Source organism: Gallinula chloropus, assembly GCF_964237585.1.
Source record: "Gallinula chloropus genome assembly, chromosome: 1".
NCBI classification, from domain to species: Eukaryota; Metazoa; Chordata; class Aves; order Gruiformes; family Rallidae; genus Gallinula; species Gallinula chloropus.
In genome coordinates, this window is record NC_140085.1 from 43,219,948 (window position 1) to 43,244,941 (window position 24,994).

The following is a 24,994-nucleotide window of genomic DNA, read 5'->3' on the forward strand; positions in this document are numbered from 1 at the left end:
ATCGTGATCTCTTGCTTCCTGATGAGGGGGAGTGAAGGGGCTGGCACTGGTATTCTCTCTTTGGTGACGAGTGACAGAACACGAGGGAATGGTATGAAGCTGTGACAGGGAAGGTTTAGGCTGGATGTTAGGAAGAGGTTCTTCACTGAGAGGGTGGTTGGGCACTGGAACAGGCTCCCCAGAGGTCACAGCACTGAGCCTGACTGAGTTCACGGAGAGTCTGGACAATGGACTCAGTCCCATGCTCTGACTTGACTGCCCCTGTGTGGAGCCAGGAGTTGGACTCAACGATCCTTGTGGGTCCCTTCCAATTCTGGATATTCTGTGATTCTAGGAACCATTAATTGCTACTAAATAGAAGGATACAGGGGAAATATCACCCCAAGTTTGCTCTGATTCTTGTATCTCTTTGCTAAAACTCTTTTACTGCTATAGCAGTCCTTACATTGACAGTACTTACATATGACAAACCTTTTATTGAGGACGACAGACCTTTTGTTGATTTAGGAAAAAATAAGTGTGATGAAACCAATAAATTACATTAGGTATCCAGAAAAAGATTTTAGCTGTATATACCAAAGATGTTGTCTACGTGTTACTTATTTTTCTTGTCAGTCCTAATCCAGAAACTGGTATGGCTCAGTGATTTTCAGACAGAAAATTTTTTTAGTTAGAAATAGAGAACTTAAAGTTTAAAGAGACAAGCAAAAATCAGGGCTATATAGGCTTGCAAAATCTTTTCTAGCATCAATAGAACACAGCTCATATGATAGACAAATTCTAAACACAATCATGTGGGTAAATAACTTATTTTATATTTAATATATTAAAAAATAATTTACAGGTTGTTCAAGATGAAAATTGAGCACTATAATGCAAAAATTGTCCCAGAAAAAAATCAGTATTAATGGAATAAATTATACACTCACCTGAAATGGCTTATTTGGTTTTCTAAAAGAGAGGAAAGTCTGTCCTTAATTTCCTCAAACCTTTCTTTCTCTTCAACAGATACTGTTCCAATTCCATCTGGTCTGCAAAATTAAATATTTAATAATAGTTGGTATCTCTCCATGCTCTTTTCTCTTTGAACAACAATCTTTATTTTTAAAGCTCTCAGTTAACGTGCGCTACTCTTGTATTCCCTTTCCAATGGCCCTGAAGGATAAGCAGGATCTTGTGAATATAATAAAGACCAAACTGCAACCAGGCATACAACTTTTGAGCTGAACTTTTAAAGTCCTAAGTTTCTACCTGGTCCCAATTTCAACACGAGGTAGCGTGTATTTCTCCCAAATCATTCCGAAATATATAATATCCTTTCTCCAGAAAATTAGTACTATTAGCACAAGGGGCCTACTCTGACCTTGTTGAATTTCAACTGCTTGAATCTCCCAGACATTTTCCCAGAAGCACAATATGGCTGAAAATGAGTTTAAAATAAAGGTGGGAGGCAAAGCACAGTGAGAAAACCCTGAGCAGGCAACACCTAGAAATCCACCTGTTTAGAGTGAGTATAGATCATTGATGCCTATCCCATATTGACAAGTTACAGCATATAAGCAAGACTTCCATACAGTATACAGCATAAACGGTGCAACAAACAGTCTTTAAAAACCCAAATGCATTGGCATTTTTAAAAATATCAAATTAAAGTCCTAATGATTAAAAGTAACCTTTGTAGTATGTGAAGCACACAAGTAGATTCTTATCCTAAAGGTATTATTATCTTTATATTAAAACAATGACAAAAGTAAAGACATTTAAACGCTTATTTCCAAAATGATACCTTTGCTACACAGTCACAACTTCCACACATACAGCATACTTTAAAAAGAAATATATGAAAACTTCCCATTATTTTCTTAACTTCAGGGCAATCGAACAGCTACTGCTTCCCACCTGAGTTTAGTACTCTGGCACTAAATGAGAATCTGTCCTGTACCTCTTCTAGAGCCTCTGAAACTGTTTCCAGAATTGAAAAACTGAAGTAAAAGTACCTGGAGAAAGACAACATTCTATGAATGTTCTAAGAATTCCTATGATTCTATAAACATTATTTTTTTTTTTTTTGCTAAAATGTTACTTTAGCTTTCTGCACTACACAGAAATCTAGAAGGGATAAGTTGTTACCTGGCCATGACACAAACAATTCTCTCACCCTTTAAATCACTTACATTTGTGATCTGTCAAGTCAAGGTGGAAAGAATGCCTAAACTCCTTAAACTATTGTGAAGACAACAATAAAAATCAGATATGGTGGAGATATGAGTAACCAGGCACATCAATATGCTATTGTATAAATTTGAAGTGAAAGAGCAAATAACTTATCTTCCCTCTTTTGATGGGTGCCAGGATACTTTACCTCAGCCTTCTGACAGATGGAATGGGTTCAAATTTAAGTAAATTGCACTGTCTGATTTCATTGTCAGGAGCGATCGTGCTGTGGAGTGATAAAGCCAATAGTTCTGTCATATTAAACCTTGCTGAGGCATGTCATATATATGACAGAAAAGACCTAGGGGTCCAGATAACAGTAAGTGAAAAAGGTGAGCCAGTAGGATGTCACATCTGTCAACCTGCACTAAGGCGAGGATCACTACGCACCGCGGGCCTGTCACTTCACGGAGTCTGTTGTCATAAAGAACATCGCTGACAACACCTAAAATTTTCAGAACTGTTAAATACATTGTCAGTGAATCTTTGCACAGAAGCAAACATCCCAGAAGAAAGAGTAGACAAAAAGGTGTTAGCAAAATGTGTGGTCTAGAGCACCAAGAAAAGACTGCCTCTTTTGGAAACATGCTTTTAGAAACACAGGACAAACTCTGAACCATTATTTTGTTTCTTCCCATTAGCCTTACTGCCACAAGCAGAATAAAGAAATGCATTTTCACAGCACAGTTCTGAGACGCATATTGGCCCGGTGATCATTTTAGGATTGTGTACCTACTACTGAGAAAAAAGAATCCATGGAAAAAAGAATCTGACTCTCCCATAAGCAGAATCATAACAGTTTTTTTTCTTTCTATTGAGAAAAATAGGTGTCGTGCTTTTTTTTTTCATATTGAAAAATGGGGAAATAGTTTCTAAATCCCCACTAATTTTGTCTTCTACATCTCTTTCTTTAATTGATTTTAAACCAGAACAAAATAAAATAACAGTCTCTTGGTTTTCAAAGGTTTAGGTCATCCATAAACTATGCTCAAAATATTCTGAAACTAAACCGCAAACAAATGTGCCTTTCCTACTATTCCGAATGTTATGGATAGTGGTTTGTACTTGATTGCTTTTAATTCAAAACCAATATTCACCTTTCTTATTGCAGCCTGGGACTCCTGTATCAAGAACTCAGCCAAGAAAAGTGATGTACTGCCTTAAGAAGAGTTTTCATTTTAACGTTATCTTCTCAAGAAGTTAAAGGGAGAATGAATTTTCCTTTTCTCCACATTCTTTTCCTCATTATTCTTCACAACTGCTTTTGGGATTAGAGAATTTGGTGAAACTGAACACTCAAAACCTGAGTAGCCTTCTCTCTCTCACTTATATTAGTTTTCTATTTTTTGAGAACTCTGTCAATTGGATTTGGATTGGCCTGGCTTGTCTGCTTAAATCACAATCTAACTGGCACAGATGTAATGTTGTCTCTTGTCACATCTCAAATTGTTTAATTCACTCAGACTTAAATATCAAAAGAGATTTGAAATAAATACCTCATGAACTCGAGCTAGTAAATTCGAGTGGGAAGTAGCTGTTTGACCATGCAACATTTAAATAATGACACCTGAAACAGAGGTTGACTAGAATTTTAAAAGAAACTTTTACTGAGACAATCCTGCAAGATTGCTGTCCTGATGGCAGTTACTCTAGGGAAGTTGACTGATCAGCTGGTGGATTTCAGTTTTCCTCTGGGAATGGACTGTTTTTCTTCACTTGATATAATCCTTTAAGGCTTGGAGTACCCTCTAGAAATATTCTGATGTCTAGAGGTCTTTAAACCCGCAATAATCTGTAGAGATCACTTGGTGCATTGTAGGATTAAGATTCTTGTGAATGGCTATGGCACGCGAGATAAAAATGGTATTCCACTTCTAATGGGAATTAGATATGATGGACATTGGGTTGACTGAGGATTGTTTCCAGCCCTCAACTTTGGAAACAGCTTCTCCTAGTGGCCTCTCAGAGTGTGAGTTGTTATCTTAAGCAAGACTGCTTTGTGCAGACAGACTTGCAAAATTCTATCTGAACATGACTGGCTTTTCTTTTTGCCTCTGGAACACTGCTGATACCAGTGCTTTTCTTTGCATATTTGCCTATTATTAACATTTTTAAAGCCATTTCAATACGTTAGCATAATTAAAAGCATAGGCCATCACTTTGATCTTTCATGACAAAAGAGATTATGAGGAGAGGAATGAACAGATTGTTATTCTAACATCTACAAACACACACACACATGCACACACATAAATGGATGAGAACTGTAAGGCTGACCAAAAGACTCTGTCAGAGAAAGATCAGAAAATATGATAAAAAACAAAACCAGAAAAATACTTCAGTTAAGGTATTAGTCAAAGAAATTTATATAACAAACTACATTTCAAGAATGTAGGAAAAATAAACCCAAAACTTACATGTCATCTTGGCTTCTAGAAACAAATTGTTTTAGAATTCTTCAGTGCTTTCTAAGAGCACTTGTTCTTAAATTTGGTGGTATGCACAACAAAATGAAAGAACAGGGACAATTTTCAAATTAGCAAGATGAAAGATTAACTTCTGGTTTTGCAGTAAACAGAAGATTAAATTGTTTAGAATTTCGATGTAGTGATTTTATCACCTATTTATAGGATTTTAATAACCCAAGACCTGAACACCTAAACTTTCCTTCAAAACACAATTGCTCTAATTAAGGCCTTTGCAGCATCTATGGTTTATGTTAGACAAATCTAAGAAAAACAATGATTTATATTATCAGCTTAGAAGCAGGCTGAGCAGACCTTTTTTTATGAAGAAAATGAAGAGAGCAAATTATCACGTGGCATTTAAACATAGTTTTAACCAGCAGGCACTTGAAGACCAAGCATTTTGTTGTTTATATTAACTATTCTTTAAACATTCTGACCAAAAAAAAAAAAAAAAAAAAAAAAGCAAGCACAATAGAGCCTTCTGCTGTATGCATTTCTCAGGCTGATCCTACATCTGCTTACAGGTCATACCCTCTTTTTCACAAGTGAACAAAAAAGACCAATTCTGAAGGCCACTAAAAAGATTAAGATGACAAATCAGGTTAATTTTAATGATTTTAATGTAGTTATATTTTAGGTAGGATTCTTTAATGCCCTTCTACTCAAAACCTAAGCATACTAATATATCATTTTACCTAAAGTACAAGTGTATATATAGGCATTAGTCAGTTTAAATTAATGACATAAAAATGTATAATGTTTAGGAAAGGTGAGAGTATGTAATCTGTTCATTGCCTAAGATGCCAAGTATCACCTTAAATATGCAGAGCTTTTTTCTAATATTTCTTAACAATGTGCGAATTGTGATAAATTATTTTTATTGACAACTTCTCTGAGGCTTTTCAGAAGCAGATTAGTTTCAATATGTTGAAAAATGTGCCTCTTAATATTCTAATGAGGACACATTATTATAGTTATTAACACCTTCCAACAAAAGACGGTATCCTTCTTTAAACCAAAGGTGAGTTCAACATGGCTTCACGTGATACCTGCGACAGGGTGAAGAACTTTGCTTCTAGCTTTGGACAACTCTAATGATAATTTTCTTGTGGCTATATACAACAGTAATATATAGAAAGCTCTGCCACTAATCGAACAGCATTAATTAAAATACCCCCAAACATAACTATTTAGAGAGCCCTTACATGAGAGGCTTGTGGGCATGATGCACATTAAGTGAATCACTTAAAAAGGAGAATACAGATTAAAGAAGGCTTACTTTCCTCTGTGCTCCAGATACCTATGAGATGATCAGCTTCCAAAAACAAAGCATGAACTGGATGATGCAAGATGCTTGTCACGGGGCAGTACATAAAACTGAAAGACCCAGGGAAGAACTACTATTCTCAGCATTGCCCAACGAGCCTCAGAAAAGGTGTAGATTATGTTCACTTGAAGAAAAGGACTATGAGTATCCAAGGAGCAACTGGATTTTCCAGTTTTGAGAGAATTCTGCTTCTCACCTAGAAGCATAGATTCACATAGCATATAACTCCTAAAAGGTATATTTTCTCATTCCATTACTATGAGGACATCGTGACTGCTAACAAATGACTTCTGAATAAAACCATACTTTCAGGTACAGGAAATACATTCTTATTGTGACTGATAGAAAAATGAGCCAAACTACAAAATGAAAAGACTCTTGTTAAGTTTCTAGATACTGTATAGAACACTAGAGAATTTATATAAGATGCCGGTAGACTGATTGAATATGACTTTGGATGTAACACACTTCCTTAAAGATCCACACTGTAAGGGATCTCGGGCTCTTTCCTGAAGCTGCTGGACAGGCTTGGAACAGATCTAAGACTAAAGCAGAATGCCCAGTTGACAACAAAAAACAGTGAAGGAAGACCTTGCACCTGGTATCACTACAACACAGACAGAACACGCAGGGTTGAGTGTGAATAAACATAGTAGAAGGAGGAAGCATTTTGAATTGCTTAAAACTGAATGGTTCCACAAAAACCTGCTAGCAATGCTTTCTTGGGAAAACCATCTCGGGGGAAGTCTACACGCTATTCAGATTTTTTTATACACAAAATTACATGTATAAAAACTTCTGGGAAGAGATCAACTAGACAAAAGTTTTCATGTCAGATGGTGACCATGAGCACATAAATGGTAAAAATACTGACTTACTTTCTGGAATTTTAGATCAAATCTTATTAGATGTTGCTTATGAAAGATATAAAATGATGGATAGCAGATACAGACCACCTTACTTTACAGTTAATTTAGTCAGAAGAGAAGGAAAAATCTATTCAGAAGTTCCACCAAAAATGATTAGTTGAGACAGAGTAACATAATGATATTATTTTCCTTATTTTTACAAAGTTCCTTGTTCCAGATTTGAAATGGATGATTTCTCTGAACATTCTTTTATCACTCGACACAAAGTGTAAAATTGCAATAAATGGTTCTTATCACAAAACACTGAAAAATGAAAAGAAATATATGAATGCATAGCAGTCTCCAAAGTTTCCATAGTTTCATTTCTCTTATGTGTTCATTTACTTCACTTTAAGCTATTTCCTCCAAGTATAGCAGGAACAAGAAACCTATCACAGAGTCTACAGTGCCAAATGACAGGAAGGCTCTAAAAGGAACTCTCAGAGTGGGCAAGGCTGTTGCACAGATACAAAAATAATTCTTTGCACTGGTGTTTATTCTGCAGAAAATTAAGAAGGCTGCTTAGCTGGAACCATTTGTTCAACGCACTTTGATCTTTATTTTCAGCACAGAATCTGTCCAAAATTAAAACTACTAAGAAAAAGCATATGGAACATATTAGAAAAATTAGAAGAAGTTAAGTTGCCAGGGCCATAACCAAATTATCTACAGTTGCATGGAAGTTCTCACCAAGAACTGCCTTCTTCATGAGGAATGGGAGGTGAAGAATGTGAGAAATCATGTAGCAATAAAACAGCAAACAATGATCAAGGTAGGTAAGTGTAAAAAAAATATAAATCAATCAGTTGCTATTCAGAAGTGAGATCTTGGTCTCATGATGAATAATTCCATGATACCATCCCTGTTCCACAGCAGTCAAAGCAGCAGATCAATATTGGGAATTACCAAAAGAAGGATAAAGAATTAGCATAAAACATCCATCCAGTGTAATCAATACTTCTTGAATCTTAAATAGCAAAGAGTTGACAGTTAAAGTTGGGTTTTTTTTTGGTCTCTCTTCCATCTCTTCCAGTATGAAAGAGGATGTAATGAAACATGTAGCAGTCGAGTTCAAAGGAAGAGTTCTTCAAGCAAGAGGAGGCTGAGTTGTGGAACTTGCTGCTAAAGGTGCTGAGGGTGCAAAGATCTTATTCAGATTCAGGGGTGCAATGGACAAGTATCTGAAACAGAGATTCACTCCAGGTTACCGAACAGGCACATAGGCATATTCTGAGCTGCAAAGAGTTGGATACTCAGAGAGCAATAAGAGGAGATACTGCATATGCTTGCCCTTCTCTTACTCCAGGCAGGTCAATGTTGGAGAGAATGACTTGGCTTAGAAGAACCCTGACTCTATAGTACTGTTCTATGCAAACACACATGTGCTGAAGATTTCAAAATGAAGGCAAAAATAAACTATTTAGCTTTGGTTATAAACTGCTTTTTGTAGCATTACTGTCACCTTCACTTGTCATATATGATCTCCCAATAAATTAGCTTGCTTTCTGAATAGAAAAAGGTATAACCAGGGAATATGTTTGAATTTCGAATTTTTCAATTCAGTCTGTAACTCAGCAGGTGGAAAGAAGTCACTTTGCACTTCATGTGATACCCACCAGCATCCATTTCAGACAAGAGGGACTGAATAGAAGTCACAGCATGAAAAGTAGACAAAAGTGAATGTGATGGGGAAGAAAACAATAGCTCCTACCTGGACTGTTTAGACTGAAATGTCAGCATTCAGGAATATCCTATAGTTCCTTGTTCTGCCCGTTTCACTTTCACCAGAGATACACAAGTGTATGCATAACTGCAGTGCAAAAAGTTCACTTGTGAAGTAATGACTCTGATGAGGACCATATAATGGAACATTTCCAAAGAAAAACATTGCAAAGAGGAGCCAAAGGAGATGCTACTGTAAAGTTACATAGCACCAGAAGCACAGCTGACAAAAAGCTGAGTATTCACTGGAGGCAAGGGAATCAATTGGTTCAGAAACAAGGCTATGTTTCTGTTCCAACACTCAGAAAGGCTATTCTTTTATTAAAATATTTCGATTTTTGACTTTTTAGGAAGAGAATCTCTTAAGAACGTCATCCAAAAAAGCAGAAACACCTTTTCTACATAAGCAGCTTGTTAGTCTAGTTGTAATGCTCTTCCCAGCAGGTTAGGAAAGGCATAAATGATGCTTGAATTCCTCAGTCTGGGACTCAGCACATTGTGTTTGACCTGCATAAACATTTCTGTTCCCAAATCATCAACACTGGTACAAGAAACACACTATGTACACTTCTATGCTTGAATAACTCTGTCAGAACTTGTTACCTATATCTTTGTCTATGGAAGGAACACCTTTGAGGACTTTTGTCTGGTCTTGAGACCAGGTGGCAAGGTCTGCTCCATACAGCCAACTCCAGAGCTCAGTTTAGGTCTCTTCTGTGCTCCGCAATGTCCCTGAAGCTCTAGGACAACAACAGACTTTTATGTGTTTATTCCAGGTGTTTTGAAGTAAAGGCATGGCTGTTGTGTTAGAGCCTGCAAGAGTAATACAGTCAGGCAGCATGAAACAGAGTTTGTATCTCAAGTCCTAGGATCCAGCAAGAGAACAGGGGATACCAGACTTTTCAAAATCTGCTGGCAGAGTTCTGGAGACATATGAAGGGTGGAAAGAGCCAAAGCTGATTCAACCTTGTTCACAGTGTTTACTGGTAGCATTACTTGGCACATACAACCCACAGCCATGCCTGGGATCTTGAAGAGTGCCTATGACTAAAGGACAGTTGGGGTCCATTGAATAAGATTACTTCCTAACCAGCTTTTTTTAACAAATCAGATCACTGGTGTGCTTGGCATATGTCCTGGTATGGCCCTGGTATATTCTGTAGATTTGCTCTGATTTGTGCTTGATTTTCTCCTCATCAGACTACCAGAACTGGAGTGACACCTTTATCTGATCATTTGACTGATGTCACTAGATTGCCTGCTACTTTAAAATTCATGCCTAAAAGAAATTGATAATTTGAACAACAGATATGGCTGCATTTCTAATGCTTCTCCATCGCCTGACTTCAAGATCATTTTTGATGATCTTTCTCAGGCTAGTGGAAGGTCTAAGATGCCTCTGCGAAGCAAAGGTGAAATATAAATTGAATACATCATGCCCTGAGTATAAAGCTCTTTGTCTTTGTTCTGTGGTCTTTCTAATTCTCAGCCTGACTTATAAAACTAAGATGTATAACGCCAGGGATCAGCCTAGAACTTTGGCCTGTCGTGCATTGTCTGTGAATTTCTTTTTTCCCTTTTACTATTTCTTAGTGCTGTGGCAGATGAATGAGTGGATGTATTATGTGTGTATATGTGTGTCTGTCATCCTCAGTGAGTGTGTCTGCTTGTGTCCTTGACTTACTTTTCTTCTTTCTTCATGTTTCTTTTTTCTTCCTTTTTACAATATCTCAGTTCTAGTCAGACCCTCTCTGTTCAACACTTCTTTTATTCCTAAAACACTCATAATGCTATTCAGAGAATATCTGTACAGAAGGAATAGACAGAATACAAACAGAGTGCTTACCACTGTGTAAATGATGTGCTCCCTGAGATATTTTCATGCACTGCACGCACTGTTGTCCTTCACTTAAATTATGAAATAAAAAGAAATGTATCTACCTTTCTTTTGAATTCTTGAAATAAGTTTGAGCAATTATCACTGTATATTTGTCTTGTTAGGTTGAAACCAGTAATAAAAAGGCTAGAAACAACAAAGACTTAGACTCAATAGGAAATACGAATGTGTCTGGTTCTTCAGGAACTGACAAAGGAAGCATGCTTTTACGGAGAATAGCTTACCAAGTAAATGCCAGAAAATCTCCCAACTTACCAGTATGAACATTAAGATTCTTGAGAGCATTTCAGGCACATTCAAAACCATTCCATTTTGGATATTATTATCAATGAATACATAATGTTAATCTCCCACTACCGTATCACCCAGGTCACAAATGCCCAGCTCCTGTTCTCACTGGTTAGGCTTTATCTGAGTCAATGAAGGAAACAATATCCTTTTTAAGGGCTGTCCCTTCTTCACAGGCTTGAAGACAAGCAAAATGGCCTGGCTGACCGGATTCAAGGCAACATAAGCATAAATGTTGGGAATAAAATCTCTCTTTCTCCTTATCCCTACCAGGATTCAGTTTTGGGGATTTACTGACAGCATCACAGTAATTGCTTTTTGGGACTGTGAGTACCTTTCCCCCTGTGCCAGGATCAGATCAGTTGAGAGGGTGAGATCTGTTGGGTTTTCCCCTGTTATTTTTTAATTTTCAAATTGTATTTCCTATAGCAGTCTACAAATCTAGCATGCACAGGAAGGTATAAATGCATGTTGTCCTGTAATTTGATAGACTGCCTGACCGACTGCCCACTCCAGGACAAGGAAGACATGGATATACTGAAGCAAATTCGGTGGATGACAACAGTGACAGTCAGAGGCCAGAGTACTTGCTCTAAGGAGAGGCTGAGGGCGCTGGGATGCTTCAGCCTGCAGAATAATTGGTGTCTACTGGGAGCTGCTACTGGGAGGCTGACAAGAGACAATGGATATAACTACACTGAAATAAAACAGGTTCAAACTGAGTAAAGACCTGACTGAGCAACCTGTTCTGACCTCACAACTGACCCTGTTTTGAACAGGGGGGTGGTCTACAGAGCTTCTGAGGTCTTTTCCAACCTGAGATATCCAATGATTCGATCTCCTACACCTGCTGTTCAACAGCACAATTTGTACTGTATCCTGGCAATTTGGAGTAAGAAATAAATGAAACAAAAGCTTCAAGAATGTGCTTAGCACAGCAAAGCAACAACTTAATTTTTCCAAGTCTTTAACTTGCAAGTCAAAGGAAAACATTATACCAAGAGCATCACTGTGACCAACAGTTCCTGAAGCAGCCTACTCCTTTGCTGGAAAAAATTCAAAAAGTGCCCTAGCTCTTCCTGGCTGGAGGTCAAACCACATTCCCAATACTTGTTACTTCTTGTGATAACACAGGCAGAAGAACTCAGTATAGTGTGATTAGCTGGCAAGCTACAGACTGTAGAAAAAGAGACAAAGCTTCCCTTAAACTACAAAATTGGTCAAAATATTCACTGGGAGCACCATTCACTAACACAACAAAAATGCAAAATGCAGAAGACTACCTTTGTAATAGCATGATAGCCTTTAGCTTTGAATCAGCCCATCTACACAATGCCCAAGAAAATACACCCCAATAAGACATAAAAACTCAGATTTTTTTTTTTTAATAGTAATCTGTATAGAGCTTCCAATACCCCTGAAGAAACTTTCATGAACTGATAATCTGTTGCATGCAGATTTCTCATCTGGGGAAGGAAAGAGCCTATAAATACTTTTGCTTCATCCTAAGGCTACGGATATAAAAATATAACATTAAATTACCTGTTACCATGAACATGAGAAGCACAAAACGCAAAACTGTAGTGGAGCAAGGTTGGGTCAATGACAGAACCATTTTCTGAATGTTCAATCAATTCGTTGAGATAGCAAAGATGGCGGTGACAGCCTCTTACTCCGTAGCGTGCACAGTACTCATCTAATACAAAGACTTGACCTGGGCTAAACCAACCCTGAAAGAGAAAGGCAAAAAATCCCACATTTTGAGATTTCTTTTCCCACTCACAGTTTTAAAATAAACATACACTTTTTATACTGGAATGATTTATACCTGCCTAATGCTGGTGGCACTGGAAGCTAGATGCAACAATAGCCCTCCTGCTGAAAGGAGTAAATGTCAGGAAACTATTTCCAGTTCTGAGTTACCGCTACCAAAAAGTATATGGTTTATAAAAAACATCCTAATACTTCCAAAGTCTGGCACAGACTCAATTATATCAAAACATAGTATGAAATAAACTAACACTTCAAAATAATGGATTTTCTTAAAGTAACAAATTGTAATCTATGAGAGAACATTTGGGTAACGGTGGAGGACATTAATGTGGACAGCTACAACATGGTTTCTGGACGGTCAGTTCCCATGGCTGCAACTTTAATGTGAGACAACCACCATTTATCCTATTTCTTATGTAACACAGTGCACTTCTAGCAATTTTGAAGAAACTTATTTACACAAATAAAGAGATAAAAAGCTGGTCGGCTTGTTAAAACAACCTGAACGAGTATGATTTGACCCGAGACAGTAATTAGATATTCTGGGGCATACTGAGGGCTTATTTCATCAGTCCTGATAAGGCCAGAACGGTGTAACCCAGACACAGATATGAATAAAGTAGAGACTCCATCCCACCACAAAAACAGTTCTTGAGTGAATCCACAGTGAAAAAAAAATATTCTTGATATAGAAATGTAAAACAGGAGAGTCTTGAGTGTTTTGTTTCCTAATATGGAAAAAAGAGCACAGTGAGCTTCCAAAAAGCAGCAGGGAGAAAAACATCAACCTTGGAAAACCACAGCTACTGCATAGCTGTTCTAAATAACATTGTGTCTTTGTTCTTTTCTTAATTGTGCTGGTATTTCCCTCTCACTGTTCCAGCCAAATGGTTAAGAGAGATCCAGGAACACCTGGACCCAAATGCACAAAGTATTTGGATAGGCAAGATGATTTTGCAAGTCATGAATCTGTAACATCAGTTTAGCAGCTGAAGACCAATAGTTGCCTATTGCTTGTGAATACTTCTGCAAGCTCAGATGTTTAATATTTGTATAAAATATGAGCCAAAATGCTATTAAATAATACTGAAAAACATATTCACATAAGGTTTAAATAATCCAAGTTTTAACTTTACAAAAGACTTGCATGAGATGGGAATTTAAATTTTTATACTCTCCTTCAATGCTTGAATTTAACATCTTGTTTGCAAACAAGAACACCTCAAAGTTATTCATAAATTTATTTGCTCCTGACTACTTTCTTTGAAGTCAGTGGTTCGACTGCTTTTAAAGAGCTTCCAGGGATTTCTAGAGAACACCTGGCTTTATTACAGCACCCAGAACAGTACTCAGTGTTTTAAACTAACATCCAGTCATGTTGCAATAGCTCATGTAGTTTACACAGTGTGTGCTAAAAATATGGTATTCCACTGAAGGAAGAAAGAAAAGGGAATTTTAACTGAAAATCTGCAATTCTATGCATTTTATGTCTAGTTGTAATAAACAGTGGCTATTGAGATTGATATTCTGCCAATACATTGTCACTGTCACTGATCTCTCCCTACATTTTTATGGAAAACATGAAAAAATACTGCATGTCACTGCCTAACAGTGCAAAAGGAAATCGTAATTAAAATGTCAGTATATTTCCATAAGAAAAAACTGGGACAAGAATACAAATTTTTAAGGAACCTATTACTTTAGGTTAGTCTCCATAAAAGAGCTGTTTTAGTGTCATCATTTCCATATACGTGCCTTCTTTGCCCTTGTTCAACCCCACACCATCCATAAGTATCACAAACACATTAACAACTGTATGCTACTGTGTATTAGATAACTGCATATTTTTAATGCAAAAAACCCAACAAAAACCAAGCTTCTCGATACCAAGAAAAATGTAAAATTAAAGAAGTTTAAGTCTTACAGTAATTTAATACAGAACTGGGCATAATACTAATTCTTACACTTGTGTGAGTTTATTTTCACAACTCGCTTGTGTGGTTACTCTATTGAAATAAAGGGATGCACAGTTTCTAGAAATGATAGGAAATGAGCTTCTCAGAAAAAATAATAATCACACTTATATGTTCATGTATTCAACTGCTACCTTGACATTTCCAGGGTTTTTTAATTAAAAAATATAGTTAAATATGCAATTTAAGAGAAAAAAAAAAGATCACCCATTCTAGGTATTAAAAGCTGAATTTTAAAAAGAACAATAAGAAATGCATCTGCTTTATGGTTGCTATAGCACTGTGTATTTCACCTAACCTCTTCTAAAAGTTCCTGATTTCAAGGTTATATTAAGTGTCTTACTATATTATTATTACAAAAAAAAAGATTTTGACCCCAATGCACTGTTAGAAAGCTAACCATTTTCTCTTTGAGTGCCAATTACTTTGTACAGATGTACCTTCGGGCCTCTTCTTTGATTCAGTGTGCAACCCACAGACTGAAAATTAGTCCTTTAACTTTTTCTATACATACTTATGTGGTAGTATTTTAAAAAGGAAGCAACTATCATCAAATGATTTATTTTTTTTCTTTTCTCCTCTTGCAAACAAACCTAAAACCCCATCATTATCTTTGCATTACATGACTGTCAGATCAATGGAAAAAAGAAGTAAAAAAAAGTTATTCTTTTTTTGTTGCTGTTGGGATAGTAAAGTGGAAAAAAATATGTGTCATGAGGCATTCAGGTCATTAGTGAGAGATGGCTATTTCAGACACGGTATCAGGTGAAAAATAAAGCCTCAGAAAGCTACGAGGTCTGACCCACACAAACCAGTATAACAAGTGTGTATCATCGGACACACTTCCTCAAGACTGTTGCTGATTTTCCTTACTGAAAACAAATGCAAAAGCAGCCCCCTCCTCAACTCCTGGCCTCACAAACACAGAATAGAAAGTGTCTGTAGGAAAGGGAAACTGCAGTTACAAGCATGGAAGCATGTGATGCCAATATCTTACCTTTAAAGATGTCTTTGAATGTGAAAAACATTCATTTTGGTAAAGTGATCACACTTGGCTTTAATAATTCTACTCCCATTTGTTTTCTGCAATTCAGGTAATATAAGTATGCCCATATATCTGTACTGGCTGTGGTTCTCCTTCCCTTCTTTTGGCATTTTTCCCTCTTCGCACCACAGTGGAATGAAGAATTATGAGACAGGTGAAAATGTCTAGCATCAGGCAACTGTATTTGTACCTTAAAATGCCTGTACAGGTGTCAGTAAATCCTACCACAGGAGCCCTTACTATTATCAAAGCCTTCTGTTTTTATTCAAACCTCCATAGAGGACATGATAAATTTCAGCTGATAAAATCAGAGACAGTTTGGGTCTCTTTGCTCTCTATTGAGTGGCACAGCAGCAGCTTGCAAGTGTATAATTTTCAAATTTGAAACCAATCGATTGGACCCTTTATTCCAACTACAACTGCGGCTATTGAATGAACTAGGAAGAAAGGACTACTTTGTAACAACTATTTCTCACTTCTTTATATCTATCTTCCAGCCAGTACTCACCAAACAAGAATAGGAGTCATTCAATCTGTGATCCAAGGTCTGCCTCTGAAGCAGTCTAAAGAGGGAAGCATGGTCAAATTTGCAGGGATTAGCAGAAATAAACTCTTCCATGCCATGTTTCTGACCACGGTCTGTATCTGTTCACACAAAAGGAAAAAATGTACAGAACACCACACGTGAATGTGTGTGCAGATTTGACAAACATGAGTGTGCGTGTGACACCCAAGTCTCTGATATGTAAACTTTCTTGAAAATACCTCAAAGAACTCAGTCACATAAATAGATGCTTGCTTTTTAAACTCAGAATAACATTACTGAATTCCTGTGTCATACCAGTCTATGGAGTGTAACAGTGAACAAAAGAAATAAAGGTCCTACCCACTGACAGATGAAGCAAAATTTAGAAAGGCTACTGGGAAATGCAACATAGTATATTAAAATAATTCTTAACGCGCGGTTCTCTGGTGGAGCTCTTCAAATGTTACCATTTACAAAATGATGCCATGAGGATGAAAAAAAAAAGTATTCTATCATCTCTTGGGACTGTGTGGGGCTCTTTCTAATTTTAGCAAAATAACTGAATAAATATCCTTCCCTCCATTGCAAAAAAAGAAAAGGTTTATGCATTTATTACTTCAGATAAGAAAGAGCATCTTTACTGCAGATCAAAGTACCACTCATAGAAATATTCATCATGGCTCGAAGCCTCCTTCTCAAATGGCAAACTGGAGCAGAAATGAACACACTGGCTTGAGCTAGGTCATTTCCAGCCTTCTTTTTGTACTCAGCTTTTAATGAGACAAACCTTAATGTAGTAATGGCAAAGAGCTCCTTCAACCTTCCAGCAAAGAGTAGTGAAAAAGGGAGCAGCATTTTTGTGTAAATACATCGAGAAAACATACTATCCCAAATGGCACTTCAATCAAAGGCCCAAATTTATTGTTCTTCACAGATTGCATCTTTCAACGCCTTTAAACCCCGCGGGTTTATCAAAAGAGAAGCTCTAGTGATTGCTTTCATTAATGCTATGTTTTGTCAAAGTCCTCAATGTGAATTATCTATCAAGTATGGACAGAAAAAGCCTTACAGTGCCCAAAAGGACTAGTTATGTATTAGCACATTAGCTGTCTTGGATTCTATAGACTGTACTGGGGTGAACAGTCCTATCAACTTAAAAATTGACTTCGCCTTTCAATAGGGTCTTAGCTCTTTGTTCCTTTAAATTCAAACCTAGGTCTTTTTATATTCGTTACTAGAAAAGTATAGATCTAAGTGTATCCTAAATGCAATTTTGAAAACCTGCATAGTACAAACCTAAAATTTCTAAAGAAAAGGAGACAAAAGTTTATTGATTAAACCCAATTATAGAGTCAGGTTCATAATAAAACTCAATATTGATCTGTGGGCATGATGCTAACATAATCAGTCACATTTAGAAATTTAGCCCCAGATCATATTGATCCATGTCAAGTCCAACTTTCAGCTGTATTTGTGGATGGGAGAATTATTTAATTCAAGCTGAAGGATCTGCAGCATCACGTCCTGGAAAGATGCAGAAACTAATTCATATCACTTGGCTTTGCATTGTCAAAGCAAGAGTCACATCCATGTGACAGATTTCACCAAGGTGGACGTAGCAAATAAACAGTATGACAATACATTGGCGGTGTAAGGTATGAGACCATCATTCCAGAGAAACAGTAGCGTGTATTTTTAATGGTAGCATGTGTGATTACATAGCTTAACGATATTTCCAAGAGCATTAGCCTAGCCTATCAGTAATGACAAGCTCAGCTCGTATTTTTGACATGGGGATGTGGACTGCTCTCCCCTAATTAGTGCATTTTAAATGTATTTAAACACAGGGATTCAAAGATAAACAACTGATATCAGCACATTACTGAAAGTACTAAACTACAATGTAAAGTTATCTCTAGTTTCCAAAATGATCCCCACAGATAAAAGTTTTCCACCCCCAGTATGTTTAATGTGGAAGTAACCGGTTTCTACATTTCTTGTAAGTTTTCCTTCTTATGCAGATATCTGATTTATCGAGCAGGTATATAATAATACAGTTGACCTAAGAAAAAAGATTAATAGTTCTTTTTGCCATTGGTCTTGTGTAGAAATTATACACTGATGAATCTTTCTTAACTGACTTGATTTTTTTTTCTCTGGCTAACCATGCAAATATAAAATATATCTCTTTTTAAAAAGAAAATCTGAGTAAATGCCAACAAATAATTAAGTATTTTGAATTCAGGAGGCTGGATGCTGCAAATGAAACAGATTCAACATTCTGATACAGTTATCCAGACCGATCAGAATGTGTAAGGTGACCTATTGAATATTTGTGAAAGCAGAATTTGCTATTGCATAATTTGGGCAAAATAAGCAACAAATATTTAATTAAAAATATAAATACTTGCTAAATGTAATGCTATAGAAAGTTCCATAACTGATGACCATCTTTTTAAGTGAATGAAACAGTACAAAAAAAGTTGTTAAATTGTAACAGAAGACCTATTACCAAATATATTCCAGCAACAGAAGAACAATTAAAAACTTACCTTTACCAGCTGTAGGCAAGCAGGAAATAATAGAAAAATAGAACTAGTGGAATACATTGCATTTTATTTTATTGTTATGACATAAATACAGGATAACTGGTAATTTTTTTGGAAACAAAATGGATTTTAAAAAAAAGAACTTGATCAAAGATTATGAGGAATTATTTCATACATGTTACATGACTATGATTTAAAATTAAATATCGTACTTCTAAAAATTGTGACTGTATTTTTCAAATTCCTACACAAAGGAACTTTAGATGTCCTGTCCAAGCTACATACAAATGCAAAAGGCAGAAGTAGTGCTATGTTGGGACATATGGTTAGGAAAAAATGCTCTTCCATTTTATTCCCTCCACATTCTTAATCTTGGGAAATCTTGGGAAGATATTTGTGGAGGAGTCTGAAGCAGTAGTATTTCTGCTTTTTCACAATTCATTTTCTTCCATTCCTAATGATGTTTTCTCTCCTGCTTTCAACTTGACTCAAAGTCAAACTCATTCTTTTGGCTGCTATTTCCATGGGCTTCAGGTTGTGTATTTATTTCATCTTTTGAAAACTGTTAGCCAACAAAATTTCCTTTTTTTTTTTTTGTTTTTGGATCAAGGTAGAACAAATAAATTTTAAAACTGCTAAGAACTTACAAAAGCTATTGCAGGAGTTTTAGCAAATTCTTTGTGTGTTCTTTTAGACAAGGATATTCATTTGGGCAGAATAGCATCCTGAATATGCCTTTTGCCATCTTTGTGAGAAACTTCCAATTTTAGTCCAGCTGCAAAGGCTATAGAGGTCATCACATCCTCAGTGACTTTGTAGAGTTGAGTGATTTAAGACTACCAAGAATTTGAGGCTTCAGGCACATGCTGGAGTAGTTCCTCGTGATAACCACAGCACTAGGCATCATCTCTGCCCCGTTCCACCCCAGAAGCAAATACAAGTTTTCTGTCGCATTTACTCAGTGCTAGGGTGAACTACAGGAACTGGCCTTGCACAGTGGTGACCTCCTCCCTATTATGGCTCTCAGTGACATTCCTGCTTGAGTTTAAGCATCAAGGAAGCAATTTGAACTGACTGAGGCAGGAAAGAAGTGCAGGTAGAGACAAGAAATCTAGTATTGTAGGGATTAAAAAGATTTAGAGACTGAGAGTAGTAGGGTAAGAACTATGACTCTGATACAGAAGAGGCTGAAACTGGTTGGATGAAGATGAAGGTGTGCATGCTCTTTGCAAAAGACAGTGGCAAGACACGCATTACATTCCTTCAAGTGCCACTCCATACACATAGTGACAGCTTACACTAGGAACATTTCAACTCCTGATCGTTGACCAGGACTCCAAAGTGCTACATACTTAGAAACACAGGCCAAAGACACAATCTGTGCCCCCAGAACCTTACCATTTAAATATCAGACAGTGAAATAACTTATGGAGAGGATATGGCAGAAGATGAGAAAGCAGCTGGCCCACATGGCCCGACTGCCAGGCTGGGGACAGCACACTGATGGACTGACAGTATTTTGCTGAAAGACGGCTCTGAAGAGGATACTAATTACGTTTTGCATGTTGCCAAGTAGCATGGGAGAGAGCATAAAGGTGACTTAAAGACTGTCTGAGGTGTACAATCGTTAACCCTTTCTTTCTAAAAGGGAGATGGGAAGAAAGTAGGAATGGGAAGTGAAGGGGAATGGGGGAACTTGTGGGGAGGGTGGAGTTACTACATTCTTCCAGGTGGCAAAGTGTATGATGGATATAAAGATCCCACCAAACCTGTCGATACACATACATCAGATAAAAAAAAAATCTTTTGTTTCTGTTTGCTTCTAGAATATTTAATTAGTGGAACTTATAGATACAAACATCTCAGAACTACTTAAAAGAACTGTCTTACAGGAACATTACCAATTACTTAAAAATTGAGCAATGGTTAATGGTTAGCCATAAGGTTAAGCAGTGGTATCACTTGTGTGTATGTATTATGACAGCAGTACATACATTAACTATATCCTAGTTTTCCCACAGACTTTCTGATGTAGCCAGTTCAAAGACTGAGAGTGATACAAGTAACATTTAAAAGAAACATGAAATTAATAATTTATTCTCTTACCATTAAACCATGATAGGGAGAGAAATTTTATAGTCCTTATACCATTAGTATACCCAAATAGATTGAAAAAGTTAACATAATATATTCATGATTAATCCCTAAGCATTTCTTCATTTGGCAAGTAGCCTGCACTTCTCAATTGCACAACACTGACTGCTCCACTCAGATGATTTGAATGTCCACACAAGTTTCCTCCATGATGCTCTTTTGGTTGGATGGATGTTTCATTTGGAAACACCTTCAACTTTTCTGTCATTGGATTGATGCCTTGTAGTAACAATGCATGGCCTATGCATTCAAATCCCTTTGCTACTCCCTTGCTACTTAATAAATGGGATTTGATGTTTTGTACATGGGCTTAACCCAGCATTTTTATGACAACTGTGATAAATGGTGTCTGCAAAATCTCAAATTATTTTCCTTTTGTGAACTGTTTTGATAAACGATATCATCCCAAAAGAGACATGAGGGAAACTATATGTTTCAAATCAAGTGATTCCTAACCTCACTTGGCTTTCTAGTATCTGTCTCCCTCCTTTCTTATCTGCAGGTATTTTCTGAAAAGAGACCATCTCTGAACTTATGGTGTTGTAGATCCAGAGCGATGTTTGGCTTTGTGTTGCTTCATTAAGACATGACGATCCTCTCATGTCCTGCTGTTACTCCTTTATCATGACCAAGTTATTAACAGAGGTCATCATCTCAGCAGCCTTTTCAACTGTATGAATAGGTGTCCTAATACATTGCTCATTAAGAAAGGGATCGCCCCCTGCATCTTTCTGTGACTCAGGTGAATTTATTTTTAATTGGCACTGTCTCTGAAACATTCCCAATCTTGGGAAACTCCTGGCTTTTCTGCAGTCGTGCATCCTTAAATACTATTTTTTTGCATTACAGCATGCTTATGCAGAATAGTGGAACTTAAAAGCAGTCTCTATCTTGATAATTGCTGAAATTAGCCTGTCTTCACTTTTAGTTTGGAGCCACCTAACAATATAAAACTGAAGTAAGAAGTTGCTTTACTCAGAAATGAAGAAACTGGCTAGCATTTTATTTAGAATTTGGACGGGTACAATAGCAGTTTGATTCCAGTGCCACATTTGTATTGTGCATTTGCCTTACTGCTAGTACAGAATATCAAGTTCCTTATAAATTACATGAGTGATCCTGAAGTGCCACACAGCATCAACAAGAAAAGACTGTGCATTCAGATCAGTCAGAGATTTGTAGGTTGGCCTTCTGCAGGGCTGCTGCTGTGCACACGCAGGAGCAACATTTCCATTTATGCATTTGTGATAATTGCTGTAAAGATCAGTCAGAAGCTGGGTGTCTTATTATAATCACATGTCTAGTTTCTTCTCAGGAGCTCCTGATGTGTTTGTTTTGATCCGGCTCAGAGGTGGTTGGATCTTGTTCATGTCATTTTAAGCACTCTTTTGTACAAGGAATTTGTGTGGAACAAGGCACCAATAATAGCAAAAAAATATGGACTTTTATACATGAAAGGAGTCTCTTACTCCTTCCTTTCCACTACTTTCCTTTCTACAAAAGGAGTCGTGCTATAGATCACAGGAATAAATCTAACACTTCTTACAAAAACTCTTGGAGAGTTTTGAACTTGAGACTTTAGAAAACAGTAGAGACAGAGAAAACAAAGTATCCTTTATTGTCATTTACACGTATCGCTTGATTAAAAATGTTAAATGTTTTATGAAATGCTTGCATGTTGACAAGTCATTTTCAGCTAATAATGTAACATCAACTTTGGAAGCTGGAATTTGGTCTACAAGGCAATAGAAATGTTAGTATTTATTACTATCAAAAATGACTTTAATACAGTAAGGTATGTGTCATATTCATAATCACCTGTTGTTTTAATTTCTTTAATGACAACTTTTAGTTGCTTTTCTTATCTATCAAGAGAATTTCAGGATTACAGAATATATTTTGTAAACACAATATAGAAAAACATTGAATCACATCTCTTTAGGTTGATTTTTCTCTACATCCGGGAGTTTAAAGATAATTAAAATTTTTCAAGCTATTGAAAAATCTTTTTGTACATTTTCCCAGGCTGAGTGAATTGCATTTCTTATCTTCCTAGAGGGTAAGGTAGGGAAAGATTTTCAAAGTTTGGAAGTTATTTAATTACATGAGTTTTGTCAAGGTCTAATTGTTTTTCTGCTTTCTGTATGTGGAGAGGGTGTTGTATGACACACTTAAAAAAACTAAACCAAAGTATTGGTTGGAAATGCTTACATCATGTATTAATTGAAAAATAAGACACATGAAAATTCTCTGGTCATAAATGTGTTTCCTAATATTAAACATGTATTATAGTAAAGAAGAAAAAAATGGAAATGTGTTTCACTTAATATATGCACTAGGTCCCAAGTGTTCAATGTTACATCTTGATTAAAAATAAAATACTTTTAACTTCATGCAAATATTTTTCTAGAGGGAGAAAAAATGAACTGAGGAAGCCGAACATATTTGTATCTGACAAAAGTTCAGGTACAGATTCTTCTTAACTGTGCCTGAAGAAAATCAGCACAGTATGTGTAAATGAAGTGGGAGTCTTAGCAAATTATGTAAGGCTATACCTACAAGCCCTAGGTCTTGCAGTTTCTTAAAAAATGATTAATTTGATTATGCTCATTTCTACCGCAAGTTTAAAAGACAGAATAATAAAACTCTCCTCATGTAGGCAGAGCTGGAGCTTTTACAGAAATCAGACAGTGATTCTTTTAAAAGAAAAGGTCACATTAATTTAAATTTCACGTTACTCTATTGAAAAGTATTCTATGAATTACTTACAAAATACCAACATTGAAGTGTATGAAAAACAAAGTCAAATAATAATTTAACTACAGATTTTTGATTGATACACAGTTCAGTCATATCAGTTTGTGCCAGTTGATAAATAGGCATGACAGAAAATTACATGGTACTTTGAGCCTTTCAACTTTCCTTTAAATTGTCTTTAAAATAAATGTTATTTTTCCTATGGTTTCCACCGAAGAACTGTAGTCACCCTAACAATCTAAGATGGTATCAAAATGTGTCAATCTTGTTTTTTTAATACTTTACGACTATCAGTAATTTTCTCTCTGAAAATGTAATTTCAGTACAATTGTTTTTTGCACCTTTTCTTTCTATAACTTTCCCTGCCCTATGGTCATAATTTTCTAGCTGCTTTCACTTCCATGTAAATGCCATGTCCAAGAAGAGCAATTCCTTGGCTACTACTGACTATGGTCACTTCTTTTGTACTTTCTAATGCACACTAAGTAGAAACATTAGGAAGGGAACACTGAACTAGTACTCAGCCCAGATCCTGTTCACCGAGGAGGTGAGCAGAAGCAGTTCCAGCTGTTGCCCAGTCTTTGCTTTTACAGTGTTACTTTCGTCCTACAAAATACTTCACATTAACACCTCCCATGATGAACACTTACTTCATCCTTACAAACTGCTTCAGATGTATGTGACAGATGTCAGTGCTTCTGTGAGATTAAACTATCATTTCTACAATGTTCTTGACAGCCTAGTCAGGATTTTAGATAACTATTGCTGAGTATAATGAGCATGTTTTATTGTCTTCTAATAGGAAAATGATAGAAGATTACAGGATGAGTGGAAATCCATGAGACTGAGGGAAAACAGCTCTGAGAGAGGAGAACGACTTTGGATCAACCTCCTGTAGACTGCAGACATTAAACCATGTTGAGTTTAAAACACGTATTTCCTTCCTATCACTCTACATATACATGTATATCATAATGAAGAAGGATTACTGTATTCAGGCATATGGCGTTGTAAAAACTGGATGGCTATTACAAAAATCCTTGGATAGCACTCAGCCTCCAGAACAACAAAAAACCCATAAATGCTTCCTATGTGCAGACATATATGTGACAGAATACATTCAAAGAGATTATATGAAAATTTCATTATATGGTTAATATTTGGTATCTACCTTGATTTTGTCTGACACAATATTTTCCTCAAAGAAATATCAGAAAAAACTGATTTTCTTTTGGAAAAAATATAAATATATGTGGTTTAATATTACACTGAGGGGTGCAAAACTCCAGCAGCTCATCTAGTGCCTTGCAGTTCACAATGCACTGTCTGCCTAATATATACAACATGTGATAAAGCTGACCTAAACCTACAAAATTCTGAGAATAGATTGATG

The 24,994-nt window shown here is 36.5% G+C and overlaps 1 protein-coding gene across 6 annotated transcripts in view; it reads right to left on the reverse strand.

The window, feature by feature from the left end:
* CADPS2 (calcium dependent secretion activator 2) overlaps nt 1–24,994 on the reverse strand; it is a gene marked incomplete at both ends in the record, with an annotated part of 308,165 nt that overhangs the window by 84,680 nt on the left and 198,491 nt on the right. For all 6 annotated transcript variants that reach the window (XM_084274517.1, XM_084274519.1, XM_084274514.1 and 3 more), the window contains 3 exons: nt 930–1,031; nt 12,367–12,554; nt 16,124–16,260. In XM_084274517.1, coding sequence (XP_084130643.1) covers nt 930–1,031; nt 12,367–12,554; nt 16,124–16,260 — 427 coding nt within the window. The remainder of the gene's footprint in view (nt 1–929; nt 1,032–12,366; nt 12,555–16,123; nt 16,261–24,994) is intronic.